Source organism: Crocodylus siamensis, chromosome 10 (genome assembly GCF_052110815.1).
Source record: "Crocodylus siamensis isolate JL-2025a chromosome 10, ASM5211081v1, whole genome shotgun sequence".
Taxonomy (NCBI): Eukaryota; Metazoa; Chordata; order Crocodylia; family Crocodylidae; genus Crocodylus; species Crocodylus siamensis.
In genome coordinates this window covers 15,466,040-15,490,111 of record NC_143404.1, presented here as the reverse complement: position 1 = coordinate 15,490,111, position 24,072 = coordinate 15,466,040, and the positions used below count along the sequence as shown (strand labels likewise).

The 24,072-nt window shown below is 43.9% G+C and overlaps 1 protein-coding gene across 5 annotated transcripts in view; it reads right to left on the bottom strand.

Annotated features, from left to right (window-relative positions):
* Window positions 1-13,233: 13,233 nt before the first annotated feature.
* TCERG1 (transcription elongation regulator 1) overlaps window positions 13,234-24,072 on the bottom strand; it is a 39,855-nt gene continuing 29,016 nt past the window's right edge. For all 5 annotated transcript variants that reach the window (XM_090064210.1, XM_090064211.1, XM_090064212.1 and 2 more), the window contains 6 exons: window positions 19,913-20,077; window positions 18,357-18,539; window positions 17,130-17,309; window positions 15,926-16,009; window positions 15,538-15,638; window positions 13,234-14,409 (listed from right to left, as the gene is read on the bottom strand). In XM_090064210.1, the coding sequence (XP_089920336.1) occupies window positions 14,208-14,409; window positions 15,538-15,638; window positions 15,926-16,009; window positions 17,130-17,309; window positions 18,357-18,539; window positions 19,913-20,077 (915 nt within the window). In that variant the 3' untranslated portion in view covers window positions 13,234-14,207. The remainder of the gene's footprint in view (window positions 14,410-15,537; window positions 15,639-15,925; window positions 16,010-17,129; window positions 17,310-18,356; window positions 18,540-19,912; window positions 20,078-24,072) is intronic.

Below are 24,072 nucleotides of genomic sequence, written 5' to 3'. Positions count from 1 at the left end.
CACCCTGGTTTTAGAATGATTCTGTTCTCATAATGATTGTACAGCACTGCATTCTCTAGGGCTGTTGCAGCATGTCAGGCCTAGAAGGCTACGTTACCTGAATTTTGTGTATAGGTCTCTGGGCTTTCCTATAGATATCGTCATCTCTGCAAACTATTATACTGCACCTTAGAAAACTAATATGAAAAGAAGTTTCCCACTCCATCTGATGTGCCTCTGCCCTGATGGCCAGGAACTGCCCTTGCTTTTTCTGCACAAATTACCTATGATGAAAGTACCTCAGAGAAGGGGAGAGTGCCTCTCAGAGCATTCTTTTTTTTTTGATTCTTTAAAACATGAAGATACCACACCATCTAGTGGAGGCACTTGTGAACAGACAGACAGTCAGGTTAGGTCATTTCAAACCAGTGGCCTGCCGGAGGTTTGTAAACACTGACCCATGTCCTCTAAGCAGGCCAAGTCCCTACAGGACAAATTATTCTGAATTTTTATTCTGATCAATAATGAAAGTTAACTCTGAGAGTCTGCTGTATCACCAGTTTGCTTGCAGCTGAGTCATATGAAAGAGGAGGCAGCAATGCTTGGTGAAGAACCACAAGAAATAGCTACACTAAGGGGGAGGAAAGTTGAGGCAAGCTGCACATAAGACTTTTATAAAGCTTGGGAAAGAAGCTACAATGCAAGTTTATGAATGGGCCCTGCACTACAACATTGTGTGGCTTCATAGATCTTTATAGGTCAAGTCAAAAAGGACCATTTTGATGTAGTCTGACCTGCTTTGTGACTCCAATAGTAGATTCCAAGCTTCTCATAAACATTAATACATTTTTACTTGTGGCAGCCTGGTGAGACACAGAGATGAGAACTTCACAGTACAGATGGGGCACTGAGGGACCAAAAGATTAAATAATTTGTGTCAAGATTACACAGTGAATCTGCAAAGGAGCTAGGAGCTGAAACAATCATTTGAGTTCCAGGCCAATGCTTTAACTATAGAGACCAGTATTCCTACAGAAGGAATGAATGAATGAGCAAATCAAGGAGGTTTATCCACAAGAGTGGCCAATCATCACCCTAAAACTTTAAATTTAAACCTTTATAGGTTTTGTTGTAATAGCAAAGGTGTTTCTTTCCCCATCTTCTACCCTCACATTAATAGGTACAGCAGTAGAGCGCATACAGTGTCTTGCTGCAGCTCCAAAAGCATAAATTTCAGCCCTGCTGTGGACCCAGGCTGGGCTTGCTCTAATTAGGTGCCTGGTCACTTGGGCCAGTGTCAAAGGAGGCTGGATGCAAGGCTAGTCACATCAATCTTAATATGCTGTTTACTATAGGAAACTGATGTCTCTGGGGGACTTCAACTTTACCCCCAAATAATCTGATTATATTAATTTGAGAATTATGTATCCGAAAATCACTGACAGCATAGGTAGCGACTCTGGTTTTTGCCAGTGGATGCTTGCAGACATAAAAAACCCAAAGAAACAGCACATTGGTTCACTTGCTTATCAGTTCACTCTAGGCAACCTAAAGAAACCTGCAAAGATTGAATCAATTCAGCCTCAGGCTTTTTTGACTGTCTGTACTTAGCCTTCAAGTTTAATGACTAAAGAGGTTGGGGTGTACGTTTCCACACTTTTAGAGAAGCGAGCATCTGTGATCAGGATTTTTCACCAGTTAGACAGCATAAAAACATAAATATTTCAGCTGTCCTCTTTGCAGAGTCCATCTGATATTCACAAATACTGCTTCTTCCTCTGTTCCTCAGATGGTTTTGTAGTAAGTTCATAGTAATGTACATGTAAAACCTGGCAGATGGCTCTTGCAAACTTTTGAATAGATGCCCTTGCATAGGAGTGTTTCATAATTATTTTGTTCATCCTCAAGCTGTGGGAGATGAAAGAGGAGCAAGTACTGCAGGTCATTTTACATAGGACATGATGCAAATGTGCCGTACCAAGCACAGCCACAAGCAGTGAAGACTGATCCAAAACTTACTAGAACTGGTGGGAAAACTTCTATCCACTTATTTCTTTTTGAATCATGACCAGGAAAATAGAAATGAGTACAGAGCTCCAGGGAGAAGGTGAAATTAATACATTAGCTGAGTTCTGTGGCCAAGGGGCTTGTGTGGTGAGCTGGGTATTAGACATTTGAGAGTTCAAGCCTGAGCTTCTCAGTTAGAAATGGCAGTCCTTGGGGGCTTGAGAAAATGTTGGGGATGGCCTTGCTTTGAGCAAGAAGTCAGACTAGATGATCTCCTGAGGTTCCTCCCAGCCTTAATTTTCTATGATTCTATGAAATTTGACCGTGAATGTCACTTTACCTGTATTTTAAAAATGATTTTGTATTTTGTGTGAAAAGCATTTTAAAAACTGAGTTCTCAGCTCAGATACTTTCAAATTTTAGCTTCACTCCTCCAAAAAAGAAAGTTTTGAACTGTAATCGGATTTAAAATTTGCAGGGCATGACTTTTTTATTTGTTTGCTAATTATAGCAGACTAACCACATGAATGGTGAACTGCGAATAATATGGGGCATGTGAGATGCATACAATTAGTCCTGAACCTGACTTCTGAGGACTTCTCATTTGATTAAGCATCAATAAATAATACTCTGGATTTGGGAAAGAGAAATAATTAATGGACTGGACATCATTCAGTGAAGTTAGTGTGTAGTTACATAAATTTAATAAACTAGTAATACAAGGTGCAACATGAATTAAGAAATGTAACCTCAGCTATGACTTTGGTTCTATATGCTATTCTGTAAACTTTGCTGCAACTCTCATGTGCCAGATGTATTTTTAGATCTTTTTTTTTCTTGTTGTTCTTATCCAAGTCTCTGGCATTTTAGACCTATGCTCATTTTGAAAAATTTAATGACAACTTTGTCAGTAAAGGATGTGGGTTTTACCAGCATAGTTACATTGGTCCCTGGTGCAGACAAAATTTTAAGAAGGATTATTGTTTATATATATGTACTGTCGGTATACATGTATGGGGGTTTGCCACTTTAATTATGCTGAAATAGTTTTAACAAGGCAATATCCTTGGACATAAATATTATTATTATGTTTTTAAGCATAGTATTTTTAAGGCCTCCATTTCAAGTGAGAAGTGTCCCTACTTAATACTTAATTTAGATGAGGAATTGAGCCACAATCTATGGATAAAATTCACAGGGTGTCAGATTCTGGCAGAGGAGGTTTCCCACATTCTGGGTAGGTGCTCTAACCATTGAGGTACTGCAGAAAAGGCAACTACTGTTGCTCCATCATCATGGAAACTGTATTTTAAAAGAAAGTAGTAGCTATTTCTGCACTTTGGGTAGAGCCCAGTCCAGTAGATGTGCTCAAAATATTGGATTAAGCCCCTGGGGAGGGGTAAGCAGGTCAATTCATGCTTTATGGATTCCAACAGGGCTCAGGGATGAGAAACTGGGACTTCTCAGACCCAGTGGCAACGCATAGAGGGTGCACAAGGTGCACGTGCACCCCCTAAACATGGCAATGCACCTCCTACAAAAAGGCACCACCAACACTGTTGGTGGCGCCTGTAAGCGGTCGCTGCTCACCAACCCCACTGCCGATGCTGCCAGCGGCGTCTACAGGGGCATCAGTGATTGCAGCTGGCTGCCACTGATGTCTGGCACCACCCCACCCCCCACCACTGACAGCACCAGCAGTGTCTGCAGGAGCTCCTCCTGCTGACTGTTGCCGTGCTCCCGCCGCCGCCGCTGCCACCAGCACTGCTGTGCCCCTCCCCCCAACCACTGGGGGGCATATGTCATTCATGCTTAGACCCCTTTAAACTGAGACACTTTGGAATGGACTTAGCAACAAATCTTTCAATGCCTAGCAGACTTTAATATCAAAACTGAGATATCTATGGAGTTGATACACCTCCCAAGTTAGGCAGCAGCTCAGCCAGGGTTTCAAGGAGCACAATTCTGTACTTGGGCACCTAAAACTCCTTTTTGATTCTGGGTCTGAGTTACTTACCCAAGACACAAAACAAGTTTGTAACAGAACTTGCACCTAGGGGGGTAGCGGGAGCACAGAGCTCAGGTGGGCTGGGTGTTGATGTGATGGAGGGTGGGGGACCGCCCCCTTTGCGCTCCCCCCCATGGTGCGCAGCCCCTGCCAACAGCAGCAGCAGACAGCAGATGCTTGTGGCCCACACAGGCACTGCCACCTGGCAGTGCAGCTCTGGCCAGTGCTGCATGTGGCAGCAAGGAGCGCAGCTAGGCTGGCCTGCTACTATCGCACAGGGCTCCACAGGGTGCACATGCAGTTCCAGCCACTCACGTGCCACTGGGAGAAGCCCTGTGCAATAGAGCTGGCTGCCTTCCCCATTCCTTGCCACAATGGACGCAGGGAATGGGGCTCCTCACCACCACCACCAGAGTCCCAGCACCTGCACGTGGGGAAGGTGGCTGGCTCCACAGTGAGGGGCTTCCCTGGTGGTGCATGAGTGCCAGGAGCTGCACATGCACCACAGGGAGACCCTCGCAATAGAGACGGGCTGGCCTGGCTGCACTCCTTTTCACCACGTGCAACACTGGCCAGATCTGTGCACCACTAGGCAGCAACACTTATGCAGCCCACAAGCATCCCCACCTGCTACTGCTGTACCAGTGGCAGGGGCTGTGCACTATGGGAAGGAGTGTGTGTGGGGGGTCCCCACAGCCCCCCTCATACCTCACACGCCCACACCCTCCCCCCCAACAATCTCCCAACATACCCTATGCCCCACACACACACACACAGAGCTCCCCCCCAACACCCTACCTTACACACACACTCCAAACACACCCCACAAACAATATACAAGAGTAAGGCTTTATTTTTGTACTATTATGCAATCACCTCTATATACACTATGTAAAAATATTTTTTGTAATAAAATTAAAATATGTTAAAGTAGGTGTTTGACTTTTAGTGTATGATTTGTATTTTTTGTATTTGTATTTTTAGTGTATGATTTGTATTTTTTCTGATTCCAAGATGGCAACCCTCCCCTCCCAAAAGAAGTACTTCTGGGGGCAAGGAGAGGGACTTCCGATGGCAAGGACAGGGGTTGGGGTGGGACTTTCTGTCCCAAAATGGCAAATGGGGATGGGAGGGCACCTGTCAAGGGGTAGGGCTACCTTTCCAGTCCTGGACAGCTCACCAAAACTCATTAAGTGGCCCTCCAGCTGAAATAATTGCCCACCCTTGGTCTAGGCACAGATCATGTTTTCTTAAGTTCACATAAAATGTCTCCACTGCAGAGCAGGGAACAGAAAATATTAGTAGTGCTGTCCTGGTTTTGCTCTGGCAAAATCCACCTTTTATATTTGGAGACAGAGAAGTGATAAATTGCCATACAACATAATGGCTCGTTGTTGCAAAAGCAGTAATATACTTTGTAATTGTGATGCACGGTTTTCATGAAAGGTATCAAATCACTATAAAAATCAGGTAGTTGAGTTTTCTCTGTCTTTTCCTGATGTCACAAAGAAAACTTACCCTGTGAGGTAACAAAACGTGTATGACACCAAGGTACTCAAGAACCATGCATACTTCATGAACTTTTAATTGTGATATTCACTTGCTGTATGCCCCTGTGATGACCCCGGTGGACACGTGATTATTGCTTCCTCCAGCCCTTCCCTGTTATTTCGCTTAATGCCACTCAAAGGGCTTGGGAGGCCACCCCAAGGTCTTACAGCAGGTCCACCACAAACTTGCCACTTGGACAATTAGTTATGGCCCTTCGGGCCCTGTTAGCATGACAGAACACCAGGCGCTTTATGACCTGTTTGTGGCCTCTGTCCATTCCTATAACCATGCCCATGACTTGCAGATGTCACTCCAAATTTCCTCACCCCGGTCGGTACAGGCTTCATCCCTCTTGGCCTTGGCCCACCAGCTACTCTAGCTGCAGACTCCCAAACCTGGGCCCACTGACATTGGCCTGGCTCTTCAGTCCTAGCCTTATCGTCAGCTGCTGCCTAGCCCTTGTTGATCCTTCTGGGCGCAGGCCCTCACCTTCTTCAGTTTGAAGGAACCTCTACCCAGTCCCTGGAACAGGCTTGAGGCCCCGCTTCAGTTTCTGCTGGTCTTGGTCTCCCTAACTCAAGCCCCTCCTATGACAACATCCAACTCTAGCGTGCCCCTCTGGTACCCCCACATGACCTCCTAGCCTCCCCTAATAACCAATCCAGTCCTCTGGTTGTAAACTTAACTGCAACAACAGTACAAGCAACTGCTTTTGAACAAAAGCATCCCCCCACCTCCAGGTAAATGACATCCCATCAGCCCTCCCTCTCTTGAAGTCCTCAGCTCCCATCTCTCAGGGTGGTTTGGATGCCTATCTGGGTGTCTCCTACAGCCCCTCTCTCCCAGGAGCTCTGTTCCCTGCAACACACATGGCCAGACTGCCAGCCTTCTTTCAGGCACTGGACTTGTCTGCCTTGGAGCCTTGCTGCTTTTGGTGAAATGGCTCCTTAATCAACCACAGGGATTTCCCCTCCCTGCTGCAGCTTAATCCAGCTGTTTGCAGCTCTAATTCTCCAGTTGCCTGAAAACCTGCACCACTGATCCAGCTCATTGTGGTGGAGCTAGCTTTGGCTTACCTGCATGCCTAGGTAGCAAGGCTAGCCTACTACTCTTTCCCCTTTAAGTAACAGGGGACCTTTGGCTCCCTGTTGCAGCCCCTTCCCATATCATTTTACTTTTCTCTGTAAAACATATATAGATTATAGATTCAATGAGCATTTATTGTGACTTATGTGCCATACATATCTATTAGGTACCCTTCTAACAGATAGCGTGTCTTTAATGAAAAGGACCAAATGTGCAGAAGGAATTCAGCATGAGGGTAAAGCAAATGCAAACTCATACTCACCTTCAGCAAAAAATTTGTCAGCTTGATTCAGGGCAGAAAAGTTATGTGGAGGTTTAGAAAAAATAAAAAAGGTCTTAGAAAACTAAACATCAAACAATTAATCCATCTAAAAGCCAACTACAGCAAAGTAATACAAGCCCATGGAATATAATTAGTAAAAGTAAGACTTTTTGCCTTTAGACCTGAGCTTCTTGTTTGAAAGTTCCCAAGCGCTTTACTGGCATTCATTAAGACTTACAACCAGCTTGTGGTCCAGGCAGGTATCCTAACCAAGCAGGAAACAAATTTAATTAACCACTACAATGTCCTTTGACCAGAGTGCAGTTCAATTTACCAGAGAATCTATTTAGGGCTTTACACACTGCAAGACAAGGGTGTAATAAAATCTGCATTTTCTAGACTCCTGTTGCCACAACCTTGATGTTGTCAGTCTCCAGGGTTGGACTAGTGGTGACTTGTAGCTGGACATTCTCAAATTATTAAACCTGAGTATTAATAATATACTAGCTACGGTTCAACTAAGAATAGGCTCCATGGTGAGGGTCACAGCACAAGCCCAGAGTAGCAAAGAGTTCCTACCTCAAACAGCTCGCATGCCAAACAGACAACACAGACAAAAGAGGGAAGTACAAGTAGAGAAAACCAGGTGAGGGCAGCAAATATTTGTTAGTTCCAAGATTTTAAGGGGTGGATAGTTAGGGGATGACCATCTAAATGGAAAGAAAAATGGACTGAGGAGGACAGGACGGGAAGAGAGGGTAAGTGGGAAAGTAGCAAGTGCAGCAGCAGTAGAGAGAGCCAGAGAGGCCTGGAGCAAATACCCAATCAGAACAGGGCATAGACAATTCTCTGGATGTTCTGCACCTCTTCTGGCTGCTTCTGCATTCATTCCCACTTACTGCAGCGTCTGGTTATCACCTCTCGGCGGTTTTCTTCCAAGGCTATGCGGCAAGGCACAGTGCCCCTGGCAGAGAGGGAGGTAGCAGAGCTGGGGCTGGGGCAGGCACTGCGCACCCGGGGAGGCGTGGAACAGAGCCGCTAGCAGCTCATCTGCGGGGTACAGAAGAGGGGTGGCTCCTGCACACCCCAGGAGGGCATGGGGGTGTGTGCCCCCAGATCTGTGTGCTGGGCAAGGGCAGGCTGCTGCTGCGGGCTGGGGCAGCACCAGGCTTTTCCTTGGGGCAGGCAATGGCAGTGCTGGTAGGGATGCTACAGGGGGAGGGGAGGCTGCAGCCACCCCAAAATTTGCTATAGCCCCCCCCCAACCCCCTCTCCCAGTGCTGCCGCCCACCTCAAGTGCAGTCCGGCCCAACCCAGGAAGAGCCCAGCATCACCCCCAGCCTGCAAATCCAAGGGCACATGCCTCCCAGGGTGCGCAGAGCAGAGGGAGCCACCACCCACTCCTTGCACCCCTCCGACAAGCCACTCATAGCTCCACCCCATGCCCTACCCTACCTTACCTTGTCCTGCCTTGCCTTGCCTCGCCTCGCCTCGGCAGTGCCTGCCCCTGCATCAGTCCCAGCTCCACTCCCTCCCACACAGTGGAGGCCTTGATTCTGGCCACCTGCATGCTGCGCTGCAGCTGTGTGCATACATGTGGCATTTATTGGCCACATTATCAGCCATGTCAGCCAAAAACACCCAATTGTCCATACAGTCAATTTTCCTTATAGTGGTGCCAGTCCGACATGGGACCAGTGTATCGGTGCACCTCTAGTTTAGACATTAAAATAAGCTCACAGAATCAGAGAAAATGAGGTTTGAAAGGAACCTCAGGTCATCTAGGTGCACTCCTGCTCAAAACAAGATCATCCCAGCCAAATCAGCCCAGTCAAGGCTTTGTCAAGCCAGGCCCTAAAAACTTCCAAGTCTGGAGAGCCCACCACTGCTCCAGGTAAGCTGTTCCCAGAGCCATCCCTAGGGGCATGCGGGGCCCAGGGCATCAGCCCTGTGGGGCTGGGGGGCAGCAAGTGGCTGGGGCACAGTGTGGGGTAGGGGGGAGCTGGCAAACGCAGAGCAGGGGAGGGAAAGGGGGTCAAGCAGCCGGAGCATGGAGCTGGTGGGGTGTGTACAGCACTGCCCAGGGGGCTCAGGGTGATCTCCCTGATTTGGCCCCCCTAGGGACAGCCCTGCCTGTTTCAGTGCTTCACCACTCTCCTAGCGAGGAAGTTTTTCCTAACATCTAATGTAAACCTCCCTTGCCCCAACCTGAGACTCATCTGGGGCTGTCTCCTGTATTCCTGAAGTCTATTAGAGCACAGAGGCTGCAAAGGCCTGCTTTTGGGACCCTTGAATGTACCTGTCAGTCCTACACGGTGTGGCAAACAACTTACCTAGAGCAGGAAATGGGAATGAAATCGGATGCGTTTGGTGAAGCCTGGCGTAGGTGTCACAGCCACTCCGGTTTTCACGCCCGGTCCCAGAAAAGTCTCCTTGGCCGAAGGGCTCCTGAGGTGGAGCCGACTTCAGACCGCCCAGCTCCAGCCAGCTGGCCCCCACCTCAGCTGAGCGAGACTCCGGTAAGGCCTCACCAGACGTCTCCACTAAGCCCTCAGTCCGGTGCCGCCGGCAGGCATCTCCTCCACTGCTCGCAGCTAAGCGGTGTCCTGGCGGGGCAAACCTGCTGGGAAGGGCATTCACCCTTCACCGGCCCCGGGCTCCTGAGCCTGCCCCTTGCCGCAGCGGGCCAGGCTGCATGGGGGCGGCGAAGGAGCATGAACAGCTGGGGCGAGCTGCGGTTGGCGGGGCCGCGGGCGGTTGGCGGGCGCGGGAAGCGGCGGCTGCTGCGCTTGCTGCTGCTCCTGGGCGCGCCTGGCACCTGGGCTGGCGGCTGTGCAAGACCTCTGCCCGGCGGCAAGGGCCGCGCTGCTGCTGCTGCTGCTGGCCGACGACTGCGAGGGCGGGAGGCGGAGGAGCAGTTGTGGCACGAGCGAGACGCGGGGCCCTGGGAGCGGTCAGGGCTTCCCGAGCCAGGCCGCGCTGGACGGCGGCTCTGGCCCGGGAGACTCGGACTCTTGCCGAGTCTGGGGGTGCTGCTGGGCTCGAAGGCTGGACACAGCTGGACCTGGACAGGTTACAGGGGTGGGCGAGTGAGAATAGGGTGCAGGGTGCTGCACTTGGGCAGCAGGAACCAGCAGCAGACCTACAGGCTGGGGAACTCCCTTCTCGAAAGCAGAGTGGCAGAAAGGGATCTTGGAGTCATTATCGATTCCAAAATGAACATGGGTCGCCAATGTGAGAACGTGGTCAGCAAAGCCCACTGCACCTTGTCATGCATCCACAGATGCATCTCCAGCAGATCCAAGGAGGTGATCCTCCCCCTCTGTGCAGCACTGGTCAGGCCGCAGCTGGAGTACTGCGTCCAGTTCTGGGCGCCGCACTTCAGGAGGGATGTGGACAACATGGAGAGGGTCCAGAGGAGGCCACTCGCATGATCAGGGGGCAGCAGGGCAGGCCCTACAAGGAGAGGCGACGGGACCTCCTCTGGACCCTCTCCATGTTGTCCACGTCCCTCCTGAAGTGCGGCGCCCAGAACTGGACGCAGTACTCCAGCTGCGGCCTGACCAGTGCCGCATAGAGCGGGAGGAGCACCTCCCTGGACCTGCTGGAGATGCATCTGTGGACGCACGACAAGGTGCGGTTGGCCTTCCTGCCTGCATCCCCACGCTGCCGGCCCATATTCATCTTGGCATCGATGATGACTCCGAGATCCTTTTCTGCCTCTGCACTGACAAGAAGGGAGTTCCCCAGCCTGTAGGCATGCTGCTGGTTCTTCCTCCCCAGGGGCATGACTTTACACTTGTCAGTGTTGAATCCCATCCTGTTCTCATCCACCCACCCCTGCAACCTGTCTAGGTCTGATTGCAGCCTATTCCTCCCTTCTAGTGTGCCCACTTCCCCCCACATCTTAGTGTGGTCTGTCAGAAGGGTCCCTTCCAACCCTACATCTATGAAAGGGGCCACTTCTGTCCCCTCTTCCAACGGGGCCTGAAAGGTGCCTTGTGCCCCACAGCTCATCTGACCTCTCTCAACTATAGTCCAGGAAAGGATATCGCCCCAGACCCCTTTGCTTCTCGCACGTTTCCATCACGCCTACAATACTCCAACCTTTGTTCCACCCATTTTTCATTCATAGATTGTAAGGCTGGAAGGAACCACGGAAGATGTGAGTTTACAAACACTGAAGGGGTAGAGAAGTGGTTTAAGTTTACCTAGAAACTAGTTTGTTTTGGCCCTGCAAGAACCGCTCCTTTATTAATATGCTTTAAGACATGGTGTGTGGTTGTAAAATAGGCACCTGAAGCTAAGTGTTTTGTTGTGGAAGGGGTGTAGGTTGTAGGCATGTTAGTCTAAGGACACAGGCAGACAAGGTTCTTTGGGTGAATCTGTTGTTGTGGAAGGAGATAGATGTCAGGGCTGGTTTTTACAACAGAAGGATGAGCATCAAAGTTTTGCTTTCAGTTACAAACAAAGCGACACTGGCTTGCCTGCCTTAACTCCAGATTTACGATCTTTGGCTACCTGGAATTCAACTGTATTGACATAAGTATTGGGTAGTAATTAACTGAAGTCATTTAAAGCACTGGATCTTACAACAGGAATTCATTTCTTACTAGGGAATACGAACTGTAAATGTGGCCTTTAGCTGTCCTTCATTTAGGCAATAGGTACCACTTTGAAGATGGGGAAAATACATTCACAAGATAGAACCATGCTAAACACAAGTTTCCAATTTTTCTCCATGTAGACAATGCACAGCCAACCGTTGTCTCATCGCAGCGTTAGTTGGAGAAAGTGCATCTAGCTGGTATTAGTTTGGGAGGCAGAGCTCCAACTCAAACTTTTCAGACTTGAAGTACGCTCTCTGGCTACTTTGTTAAATCTGTGGATGGGTTAGGGTTGCAACTTTTCCAGCCAAACGCTTCTTATGAAAAAATTAAGCTTATTTACAACCTGCCTTGCCTGCTTCTGTTTTTACTAATAAACTGTCACGCTTTATCTGCATGCACTAGCTGCCAGTTGATTTGAATGAAATCTAAGTGCTGTTACCAAGTCCATGATTTGAATTCCTGACATCTGGGATATGGATAGCCACTTTTCTTCCCCATTCTGGAAAGTCTGGAGGCTGATCTTGTGCATACACACCATTAAACTCTCCAATTTGCATATACCTAGGCTGGAAAGCAGATCACTTTTAGTTAGCAAAGGATTTCCTGAATTTTGAGAGGAAGGGAGGTCCAGATGTGTGTGCTTATGTCAATTTACAAACAGACATCTCTTATTAAGTAATGGGGCATACCAGTGTCACCATGATGAAGTTGCATCTTGATGTCTAGTTTAAACCAGCATCTATACCTTGACATACACACTGCATGTGTACAGCAGGGAGAAGCATGGGAAGTTGTCACCCTTTCCATGTGATGTTTAGGTTTTATTTAGGGTTCAAATATTAATTTATGTACCAACACTTTAGTACTACTTTGGGTCAAACTCCCTTAATCTGGCATCATAACTTCAAGAGATCAAAGGAAGAATCTGGGTTGTGCGGACCAATAAACTGACAGCCCCTGCCTTGACAGGGGAAAGAAAAGGCTAGTTTAAAATGCACTATAAGAGAACTTTTTTTTCCATCTTGAAACATAGCAAGTCCTCTACTTTTGCTAGAACTACAGGGTTCCAGACTCTAGTGTACAAGACTTCTTCCCATCTGGCAAGCAACCAGCCACTTAAATTCAGAACACATCTGAATTTAACTACACATTGACTACAGTTTAATAACCACCTTCCTCACACAGGAGCTAACGAAATGTTTAACCAGCATCTATAATTCATTTCCATTAATAAGGCGGTGGGGGAGAGAGAGAGAGAGAGAGAGAACCAAATAGGAGCTTCATGTCAGATATGAGAGATCGAAAGAAAACCTGCATTATGTTACTAAAGGATTTCATAGACATTAGGGCTGGAAGGGACCTCGTGAGATCACCAGGTCCAGCCTCCTGCCCCAGGGGCAGGAAGTCAGCTAAGGTGAGATTACACCAGCAAGATAAGCATCCAGATAACTTTTCCTCGAACACTTGAAGTTATGCAGACACTTAAAACCCCCAAAAACTAAAGAACAGTGTACAGAAATGCTAATTTTTATATTTGTATTGAAAGTATTTTTTTACAGTATGCAATTTACAAGCATCTTTGTCCAAATATTGTAGTATCTCTTGCTGTCCATGTGGCTGCGACAAACTCATTTGTCTTTTTAGATGAACAGTCTGTTTCAAGATATCTGACGTTGTGTTTTGCTTTTCTTTTAAAAACACATTTAACAAAATGCATTAGGCATGTACAATCCATATATAAAAAGGGTTGGTTTATTGTAGTTCAAATACATAAACTGAACAATCCCAACATTTCAAAATTAAACTTTAGAAACACAAGTTTAACATTCAAAACAGGAGTATAGTTTACAAGAATTGCCCAGAAGGGAAATCCATAGTCTAATCCAGAATCTAGTAAAGATCACTTTATGGTAAATAAAAATGTTTTTATACAACCGTCCTGTTCTGGGAACCACTGTTTACTGTGTCTCCAATTTTGAATGAAAATTCTCAGACAAGTTTTCACTTGGGCAAAGCAACCTGATTTTGTCTATATATCAGCGGTTGGGCAGGGAACAAAGCAGACCTGTGAACAAATTTAGTTTGGTCTCTGCAATCTAATTCTCATCTCACAAGTGTAACTCTACTGATTTTAATGGAGTTAATTCTGATCTTAAAAAGGTGAGAGAGCAAGTAACAAATCAGGCCCCGCTTTTCAAACTAAAACAAAAAAAAACAAAAAACTTACTGTGGCCATCAGCACTCAATAGTTCTGTCATGAGACAATGTTTCATCTGCTCAAACAGCTGACTGCAGGTAACCATCTGAAAGTTTGTTGTACTTGAGCAGGTTAAGTTCAACTCACAAATGTTACTCTTCCTTAAGACTTTCATAACACTGCTGAGAAGAATGCCTCCAAATATCACTGACCTCCATACCTCATATACAGATACTCCATTGTTCCGAGATCTAATATTACTAAACACAGCCTGCATGGTTGGGATTTTGTCAGTCAAGCCACACACACAAAAATAAAAGCTTAAATATCTTAAATGTTCTCTTTGTACAGAGAGACCCCCTTTATGTTCACAAACGCTGCTTTTTCCTCTGCTCCTCAGATGGTTTTGCAATAGGTTCACGGTAATGTATATGTAAAAACCTGACAGATGGCTCATGCAAGCTTTTTGAATTAACAGATACCCTTGCGTGAGAGAGTATTTCTTAACTATTTTGTTGTTCGTCTTGTGGGCTCTGAAGCTGTGGGAGGTGGTGGAGGACCTCGGCGGTCCAGGTCATCTACATAGGACACAATGAGTTTGCGTCTCTCCTCCGGCACACAGTCAAGTACCAGATAACGCTTGTCATTCTGTAAAATCTTCTCTACATCTTTCAGATGCTGGTCAGATTCCTGGATCAATTTTTTGGACCTGAAATAAAGGATAAGAATTACTATCAGATGGCAGCCTAGAAGCCAACTTCAGATGCATTAGGTGCCTTAATCCAGTTAACTGGGGGTTGATGTCCAAATCATGAAAGATGCCCTTGTCATTAGAACCTCTCAGTAGTGCCAGAAGATAGAACAAGTGCAGTGAGGGCACAGGCCCTCAAGCCATCCCCACATCTACAGATAATCCTTCAGTCAGCTGAGTCTCACTGGCAGGAGCTCTGTTGCCACTGCCTGTCCATTGGGAGCATAAAAAAAAAAGTCCAGTCTCAATGGCTGCCAAAACCTTTTATCAGTAGTAAATGAGCTACAACATGTAAAGTACGGGAAGAAAAAGTCACACAAAGTTAGGCAAGCCATTACGATAAGGATGATAAGCTCCCAATTACAGACCAGCTTGACTAAAGCATTAATCTGGTCATCACTGCACCACTGACAGTAGTGACAATTGAAACAGAACTTTAGTATGCAACACAGTACTGACTGCAAAACATGCGGATGAGTAACTCATTAGGCTCTAATGAGCCTGTAAAGCTCCTATGTTGAATGCTTTACTTCTAGAATAGGAAGCTGCCCAAAAGAATTACAAGTCTTTGAAGTAGCCTCAAGGTCTACCGGAATCAAATGCAGCCATTAAGTTTCTTTTGTAAACACTCTGACTGAATTTCTGGCCTCAAAGTAGTTAATGGAAGATTGGCTATTGACTGTAATGGGTCCATGATTTTATGCAGTCTCTTCTCCAAACTAGCATCACAGAGTTATTGCGGGTGTTGAACTGGGTCCTCACCCCTTTCTACAATTCAAAGCAACTACTCCAAACAAACATGAAACCTGGCCCTCAGCACATAAGGATAACAGCCTGATAGCTTCATTCAATGTTACATTTCTTAACCTGAATATGAAGGTTCACAGTATTGAGAAATCCATCGTTTTCTGCTATGTGCTTTTTTCCTGCTGCAGGTGAAACCCTGTCTCAATTCAAAACAAAACCGAAATCCCTACTTTATCTAAGATACTGGGCTACCAAATGTTGGCTAGGAGAACAGAAGTCAGTATAACATTTATATTTAAGTCACAGTGAAATGCACTTCTACAACATTACTACACAAACCTGTATGTTATAAATTTGGTCTCTTTCAATAGCGTTCTGAAGTCAGCTTTGGCAGTAATATATTTGTCTCTGATGTACTCTTCAAACTCCCTTTGCTTTTTCTGCATGGAGGGGAAAAAAGTAATATGCCTGAAATATGACAAATCCTTGAAAATCCTATAGACCAGAGGATTATACACATTAGTGACTATAAAGTATCTAGGAAATACACATTTTATTACAGATTATCGTAGATATCGCTATGTGAAAAAATAATTTAATTACAATTGCAAAATACACGGTAATTAATTAACATAATTTATTTCATGTAAAAGGGAATCCACTGCAACAGGTAATAACTTTGTTGTGATGCATACTGCACTATGTAGAGCAGTGACGCAAAACTTACCCTATCACTGGAAGAAAACTTAATGCATCTGGGATCTTCTTTAATTATTTTTTTCACTTCCTTCCATGTTGATGTTAAAGTAATCTTGAAGGAGGCAGAAACAGTTAGAAGCTGCAGGCTGGTATTTAGAGTTGAAGTACAGTGCACTAGATTACTTCCTACTTATCTGAAACCACTACAATCCTCAAGCTCAATAAAGACAAGAATACAGTGAAAGTTTTAAAAAGTGGTTTGATTTTTGCTGGTTTCTCTTATTTTATTATTACTTTCAAGTAGCTTCTTATTCAGACTCTTCCTTAAATTAGCAGCTTTTCAAAGAAACTTTACAAATGTATGACAGTTTGTTGTAGGTTAGATTCTAGCATCTCACCCCAATACACATTTGGAGAAATTCAATAGCATGGGTATATATATAATAGAAGCTGAAGTCACAGTTCAAATTAAAATGTCAATCTTTAAATTTGTTTTTGACTACTGTGCTAAAAGGGGTGAGAATGGTAGATACTTCTCCAAGCAAAATTTTTACCTAATAGTTTAAGAGACTTAAAAATTCAAATTCCAGGAATGTATAGTGAAGTCATAACATAACAACAGTATGGAAACCAGGAATCAAAGAAAATACAAATTAGAGAATCAAAGAAAATACGAAGTAGGAAAGGGATGATGAGTTTAAATTGTACTGATAGAAGTGAAGTACAGCAAGTAAATGCACAAGACTGACAAGAATAGACTAGAGGTCAGACACCACAATGGAAAGACTGTCAGATTGCCCAATGCCATTCATCCACACGGGTGTTAGATAACAGCAAAACCAGAAAAGCAAGTTGTCCAAGACGTTAATCAACTGTTTCAAAACACAAGATAAATAACACAACACAAAAGAAATGTGGAAAAACCAAGAGACTACTGACTACAGGGAGTCTACAAAACAGCTTAAAAGGACATGAAAGAAATGGGTGTGAAATCAAAGCTCAGAATTGAGCACTGCCACCCTACTATAACTGGTCAGGCAAGAAAGGGTTCTTTTCTCAATATTTCCTATCAACAAGATTTTAGAGCAGTGAGAGGACAGTGGGTAAGAGAGAGAAAAGGGTGCCTAGAGAAACATTACTGAGAAGAAGTGACACGAAATCAAAAAAAAAAAAAAAAAGGTCACAATCAACTTAGGTCTCAAAGGTAAGGCTACAGGATGCAGATCTCTTACCGCTGAGGTTTCATCCAGAAGTTGCCTAAAGTGCTCCCTTTTCTTTTTGGTAAGTGCTTCAATGTGTTCATTAAAAAGCTTCTCTTTCTCTTCTCTTTCCAGGAGGGAGCCAGATTCCCACCGATGATCTTTTCGAAGAGTCCTCCTGGTATCAGACCATGAAACATCTGAAGATCGCACCTAAATCAGAAAAAAAAAATGTACATTTCACAGAAACAATATTGTTCCTACGATTCATTAATGGACAATTTTTCAACTACCTGACTTATATTTGATTGTCAACTTTTAACTCTTCGGTGAAACGTAAGTGATGAGACAAATTGTGACTTTCATACAAATACCAATGCATGCTGCAGGGAGACTCATTATTCATCAGTTCAAATGAAGATAATACACTGCTTCCCCCCCTTCTGAGTTACCCTGTATTCTCACAAGAAAGAAGTCAGGCCCTCCCCCCTATGCATAATATACTGCATTAACCACCTGTGGTCTGGGAAAGCAGCTTCGGAGATGCATCATAATGACTTCCAGAAAGTCTCTAGAAGCTTTAATCATTGCAATGCAATGTTTCTGGCCCCAGAGAGCATCCCTGAGGAGCTGCTGCATGGCAGTAGCAAAAATGCTGGGTCAAAAGCAAAGCAATTTATGTACTACCCTATCTAAAAGATTTTGGGACTGAAATCTGTGCTTAGTCACCCCCTGATGCCCACCACATGCCATGAAACCCTCATTTCACCAACATGTACCATTCAGGGATGGTTAATTTCAAGGCCTGGGTCTAGAGTACTTTCGAACTGAGAAATCTAACAGGATCAGATGTTATGCTGGGGGTAACAAGGTGGGCAGGAAAAAAAAAAATACAATAAGGTGAGAGGAATAGTCTTAAGTCAAACAAAGCTGATTTTCCACTGTGCATAATCGAGCTTCTGTCTTGGGAAATTAAGTTTTCAAAATTAATTATCTTTTTCCTTTTCTTTTTTAAAAAAGCCCATCTATAGAACTAAATACTGTGGATAGAATCTCACTAACTGTTAAGACTGAAGCATATTTTCCCAACAAAATGAAAATCTTCAAAACTATGAGATTATCATGGAAGCAAAAGTTTAACAAGTACTAATGCTTTGCACTGTAATCAAAGAAATTTTATTTTTGGTGTAACAATTACAAGTTCCCTCAAAAGGATACAGTTCTAGAGTAATAAGAGGGAGAGAATCAAGGGAATCTCACCATATCAGACAGGAGAGCTTTGAAATTCTGGATAGCCTCTTCACGTTTGTGCTGTTCACGTTCTCTGTCAATTTCCTTGGTCTGCTCCGAACGAGCTTTTTGAACCTCTCTTTCTCGTTCACGCAAACTTGCCTCAATACGAGCCTGCCTTTCCAACTCCTTTTCTTTTTCAGAGTCTAAATTCTGAAACAGATGCAGGAGCACAGTATTTTCCCCATTAACAACAACAAAGATGCAACATTCTGAATAGCTGGTCAAGCAAGTTGAAGATTTACAGTTAATGAAAACATGATGATGATGAGAATCACCAAGTAAACCAATATACAGATAAAAGCAAGCCACATTTAAAATTACCAAGGTTTGCCAGCACAGGGGCAGTTCTGAAAAAAAACTGAGCTGGCTTACTCCTCAAACTATACCAGAAACAGTAGGACCAGAGTGTAGACAGTTCACTGGCCAGCACTCCTGTCTTCAGAAATATGTCCAGTGCAGACTTAGTCTGCCTGAAGATTTTTTTTTTTTTGGTGAACTGAAAGCTGAAGAAGCCCAGTTCAATAACGAAAACATGGTGTTTGACAATACACTGCAGGCTATTCAACCATTTGCATAAGAATATTTCAAAACAAGCATCCTTCAAAAGGCATTATTAACCCATCCCAATGGGGCTGAATAACCTTGTCATTTGGAGACAATTAACAGCTAAATCCTAGGTCTAACAGTTCATGCCAGATATTCCCCTCTACTCATGCACACAAACGAAGTAGCAAACCATACTGTACACTCCTTTTAACAAATAAACAATAAACATTGAGCAGTAATACATATTAGAAAGAGCCTGTGAGCCATGTGCAGGGAAAATAGTTCACTACCATGCTCTGTGACAGACAAATTACTTAATCTCTGCTCTATGTAAAATGGGGGTACTCCATTAGGTCATGGAAAAACTACTCTATGGAGCTTTGTACAGCTTTGTTCCATTTGTACATCCAACAGCAAATTGCTGGATAAAATGCTAATCAAATCAGTTTTAAGTTTTCATCCATGGCATCAGCTCCTTGAAGAGGGAGGTGGAAGTATCAGATTGAAATGAAGGAACCAATGGATGAATTATATAGGAGGCAATTATACTCATAAAAAAACCCAAAAAAACCAAACACTTCTTTTAAAAGATCGTGTGAAAAGGAAAACACCTCTGCCTGGAAATCCCTGGCTTTGTGGCCTGCAATTTGTGAGGTTCCATAGCGAGTGGAGGTATCGCCATCCTCACTCGACTTGACTGATTCTCTCCAGTAACTTTTTCTCTGCCATGTTTTTGCACAGTGGTAGAAGCAGCTCCCATGCACTTTAAATCTGTCCATTAGCAGCTATGGTATATGCCTGTCTAGCTGTGCCCCATACAAATACAGAACTGGGAAATATCTTGTAGCTTTTCATAATCTGCCTCAGTGTGATAGCATTAGATATTGTCCTTCCATTTGATTATATGAATAAATATGCTAATGATAGTGTAAATAAGAGTATAAGCAATACTTGGTACCCATGTATTACATGCACACCTTGGCTATTTTTTCAATGTACTGTTTAAAAAGATCTTCCCTCTGTGAAGAACTATCCACTGCTTTGTAACGGGGGTCAGTCTCTACTTTGTCCTTCACTTTGCTCCAGCGAGACTGACTGTCCAAGTGGTGATTAGACAGTAGTTCAAAGAAGTCCATTTTGATCTACATTTTAACACAAGATATAGGAAGAAAACAAAATTTATGAGTAACAAGCTTTGACTCCTGAATACTTACTACTAGAAAAAGCAGGCAAACTTACCTCGAAGAAGGGAACTATCTGAATTTTACATATTATCAGAAATTGATAAAATTGCTTATTGAATTTTAGGGACAAATGTGTCTAAAATCCACTTTCACTTTAGGGAAAAGTTTTATGAATGCAAGAGAAACTAGGATGATATTGTAAATGTAAAATAAACTGTACTTTTAAGGAATTAGTCATTTGTACAGTTTCCTTGGCTTGCTGTAACTTAAATTTTCTTTGTTCATTTTTAAAGACCAATCTGTACAACATCTATACTGCACAAACCGATACTTTAGGGCATCCACAACAAGTTGGAGAGAGCAAGTAAATCAAGCAAATATTTCACGCTCCAAGCATACAATACATAGAGATAAATATTGTATCTGATATTAAATAGGCACCTGTATAATCTACCCTATCTAATATGGCTTGTGATATTTTAATTTTATACCATTAAATCCTTTTGAACCAAAATTCAACAATTAAGTCCATACATGATCTTAAGCAGATGGACATAATCAAAAGTGGTGCCCAAGTACTATAATTTAACAGATCATTAAACATGTCTGTGTGAATATATACTAAATGCGTCAATATATATTAAAACAAACAAATGTTTGCATCTCCTTTTTCAAATGGAAATGGCATGTTACATACAATAAAATCCTCCCACACAGTGTATATGACCAGTGCATTTTGAAGGAGGCAGAGTTGATCCTACCACTAACTTTGTATCTCGGGACAGAAGAAGCAACCTAGAAATACGAAAGGACTGGTACCTCACTAGCCCCTTGGCACTAGCAGTTGCAAGAGCAGCCACTTTGTTTAAAGATCGTGCCTCTGTGAAAGTTCCTCTTTGTCCCTGTTGGGACCTCAGATTTTTTCTTTTATTTCCACCATTTTACATCTTAGAAGCCCTGGCATGGCATTTCAGTCCCCATGTTGCAAGAGAATAAAGAGCCAGTTACCGTCACTCGTTGAATGACTAGAGCCCAGTGAATAATTCTAGACACTCCCTGCACAGGGGCTGAGTATGCTGCCTTCACAACACTCCAAGCCCAGGGAGCCCACCAGGTACGATCTTTTACCACAGTAGAATAATGTCTGGCTGAGGCTGGCACAGCTATACATTTTGCACATCCCCTGCCCTCTGACCCTCCCCTGAACCTCAAAATCCCTCGACTCCCATACAAAGAGGTTAACAAAGAGAGCCAAAGGCTAACATAAGACTATCAAATTATGTACCTTACCAGCCACCTGAAATCTTCCAAGTTTCTTAAAATGACACATATACAATTATCACATGTTAAGATGAAATGAAGATCAGAGCCAAAATTCTGCAGGCTTCCCCACTGATGAACTTGGCTCTTCACAATGCTTATATTGCTTAGGTTTTAAGAACCAATATAGACTTTTCTGCACTATCTCAAAGGAGAAGGCAAGTACAACAGATTAGGAAACAACTCCTTAGTGTTATTTTGTCTACAGTATTGCAGGCTTTACTGTAGGTGTCTTGAACAAGATGCAAAACAAACCTTTCACTTTTTTTTTTTTTTTTTAATAAAATGAGGTATGTTGTTCCCAAATCGACCTTAAGTAAACATGCAAGCAGTATCAAAATATGAAGCTTTCTAAGCCAACAGTCTTAGAAATTTATGTTTAAAATGTAAAATAAAAGGAGTTCTCAGATGTTACTTTAGAGAAGTCTATGAAGTAAGGGCATCTTGCTAAAAAGGTGTGGACCGGAACAAGCGCTCCCTGTATGGATGTATACTGCATTCCCACTTTCTTTTTAGAAAAATGTTCGTTTGACTATTAAACCCATTTCAAAAGCCTGAGGAATGTCCTCCCACAAAAGGAGAAAAGAAGTCTCAAAACACTGGACAAGCAAAGCACAGTTGCCAGCAGGAGTACACTGGCACTAGCTCCTGTCCAAAAGTTACACAACATGGTTCCCTGTTTCTATAAAGAGTGAAAAGACAAGCTGGCACTTTCTAAAGCCTGTATGACTTCACCAACTGGCACTATTTCTTCATCCGAGAGGAACCAAAATTTTTCTTACCTGTCAGAACAAAGCTACTGGTTTGTTTAGTAGAAAACAGGATCACATAACCAATAGCTTTCTACCTTAGAAAACTAAATGCTGTTTGCCATTCTTTTCAAATACCTATAGGACTAATATTTCCACAACCAAAAAAATTCTCTTTACAGTGTATGTGAGATAGTGAAATACTGCAACTGGCCTCCTCAAGAAAAAGAAATCATTAACTAAACCAGGGGTGCAAATCTCATCCGGCCCCATGGGCCAAATGTGCGTGGCTGGGCCAGTCTGCAGGCCAGACCACAGCAACCTGCTGTGCAGTGCCTGTGGCCCCGATTCCAACCTCCACACTGTACACAGCATGTGCCAGCCTGAGGGACCAGCACAGGGCATGAACTGCTGAGTGCAGTGCCAAGTCCAGCCTGTGTGTCATGGGCGGCACACACCCCACGCTGGTCCCCTGTGTTGGGTGCAGCACGCACTGTCAGTCCAGCCCTGCACGCTGTATGCAGCATGCACCAGCCCTGGTTTATTATGCACATAGTATGTGGGGCCAGCACAGGGTGCACACTGCCTGGACCCAGCACTGCATGCAGCATGGGACCCAGGATGTGAGCTGTATGCAGTACCCCGTGCCAGCCCTATGTTGCATGCAGCGCATGTAAGGCTATGTCCAGGCTATGCACCACAACATGCAGGGCAGAGGCCAGCACATGGGGTTTGTCCAGTAACCCACAGGTCAGACCATACAGTTCCATAAGCTAGATCCAGCTCACAGGCATGTTTGAGACCCCTGAATTAAACCCAGAATAACCTAGCAACATCTTATCTTGTTACACCAGATTTCAACAGACTATAAAACTTCAAATTTCTTAAAGAAATAAAATAGGAACAGACCAGTTGTCTTAACTTTAACAGACTGGAAAGCAGAAAGCTTTAGAAGTGCTTTCTACTCCTAAACAAAGACAGGGCTAGGTGGTAGAGCTATCTAGGGGGCTAGAAAGGCAGTCCAGCAACCACGTACATTTTAGCAGAGGCTGAGACTGCACCTTGGAGCAAGTTTGGTGGCCTTCTACATTACTCTTCTAACATTCATTTTGAAAGGCTCAGGGACAATAATAGTGTTCTAAGTCAGATTACTGGCAACTTCGTAGAGAAACTTGCATACCACAAGCCTATATTTAATTATTTTTTTCCCCTTATGCAGAACCAAAATTCAGTCACTAGTCCAAACCTTGTTCGCCCTACTTGCATAAGGAATATTTATCATGTTTCACTTAGTAGCTAGCAGGCTTTGACCCATTACCATGATAAGAACAAATTTGTGCCCATCTAGAAAGAGCAGCTGCCAGAACCGTATGCCTCAACACAGGAAAACCAAAGGACATAAATTTCAGACCCTTACTTTAAAGACTTCTGTGAAAAGCTAACTTCCTTACACAAAATCTTTGTATTTGTAATATTGGCTGAGAAAGCTTCATGTTACACTTTAGTTGCCTTATTTATTTTACAATTTTAAGCAATTTTAAAAGCAAAATAAAAATAAGGCTGAAAATAATGTAGATGTATTTAGAGGACTTTTTTTTTTTTTTTTTTTTTTTGCAGATAACACATTCTGGGCACAACTCTCATCACTTCACAAGGAAAAAAACTAAAAAAATGTAAAGTACCGGAACTGCGGGAGGCTAAAGTCACCACACAGAGATACCAATTCTTTCCTCACTAGGGAATCCCATAATACTTTGCGTGTCAGTGATTGACAGCTGTCAGACTGAACTGATTGACAGGCCGCACAGCACATAACTGTAAAGTCTATCCACTTGTTATAAAACAGAATACATAAAATGGTTACAAAAGGCTTTTGGAGAAAGA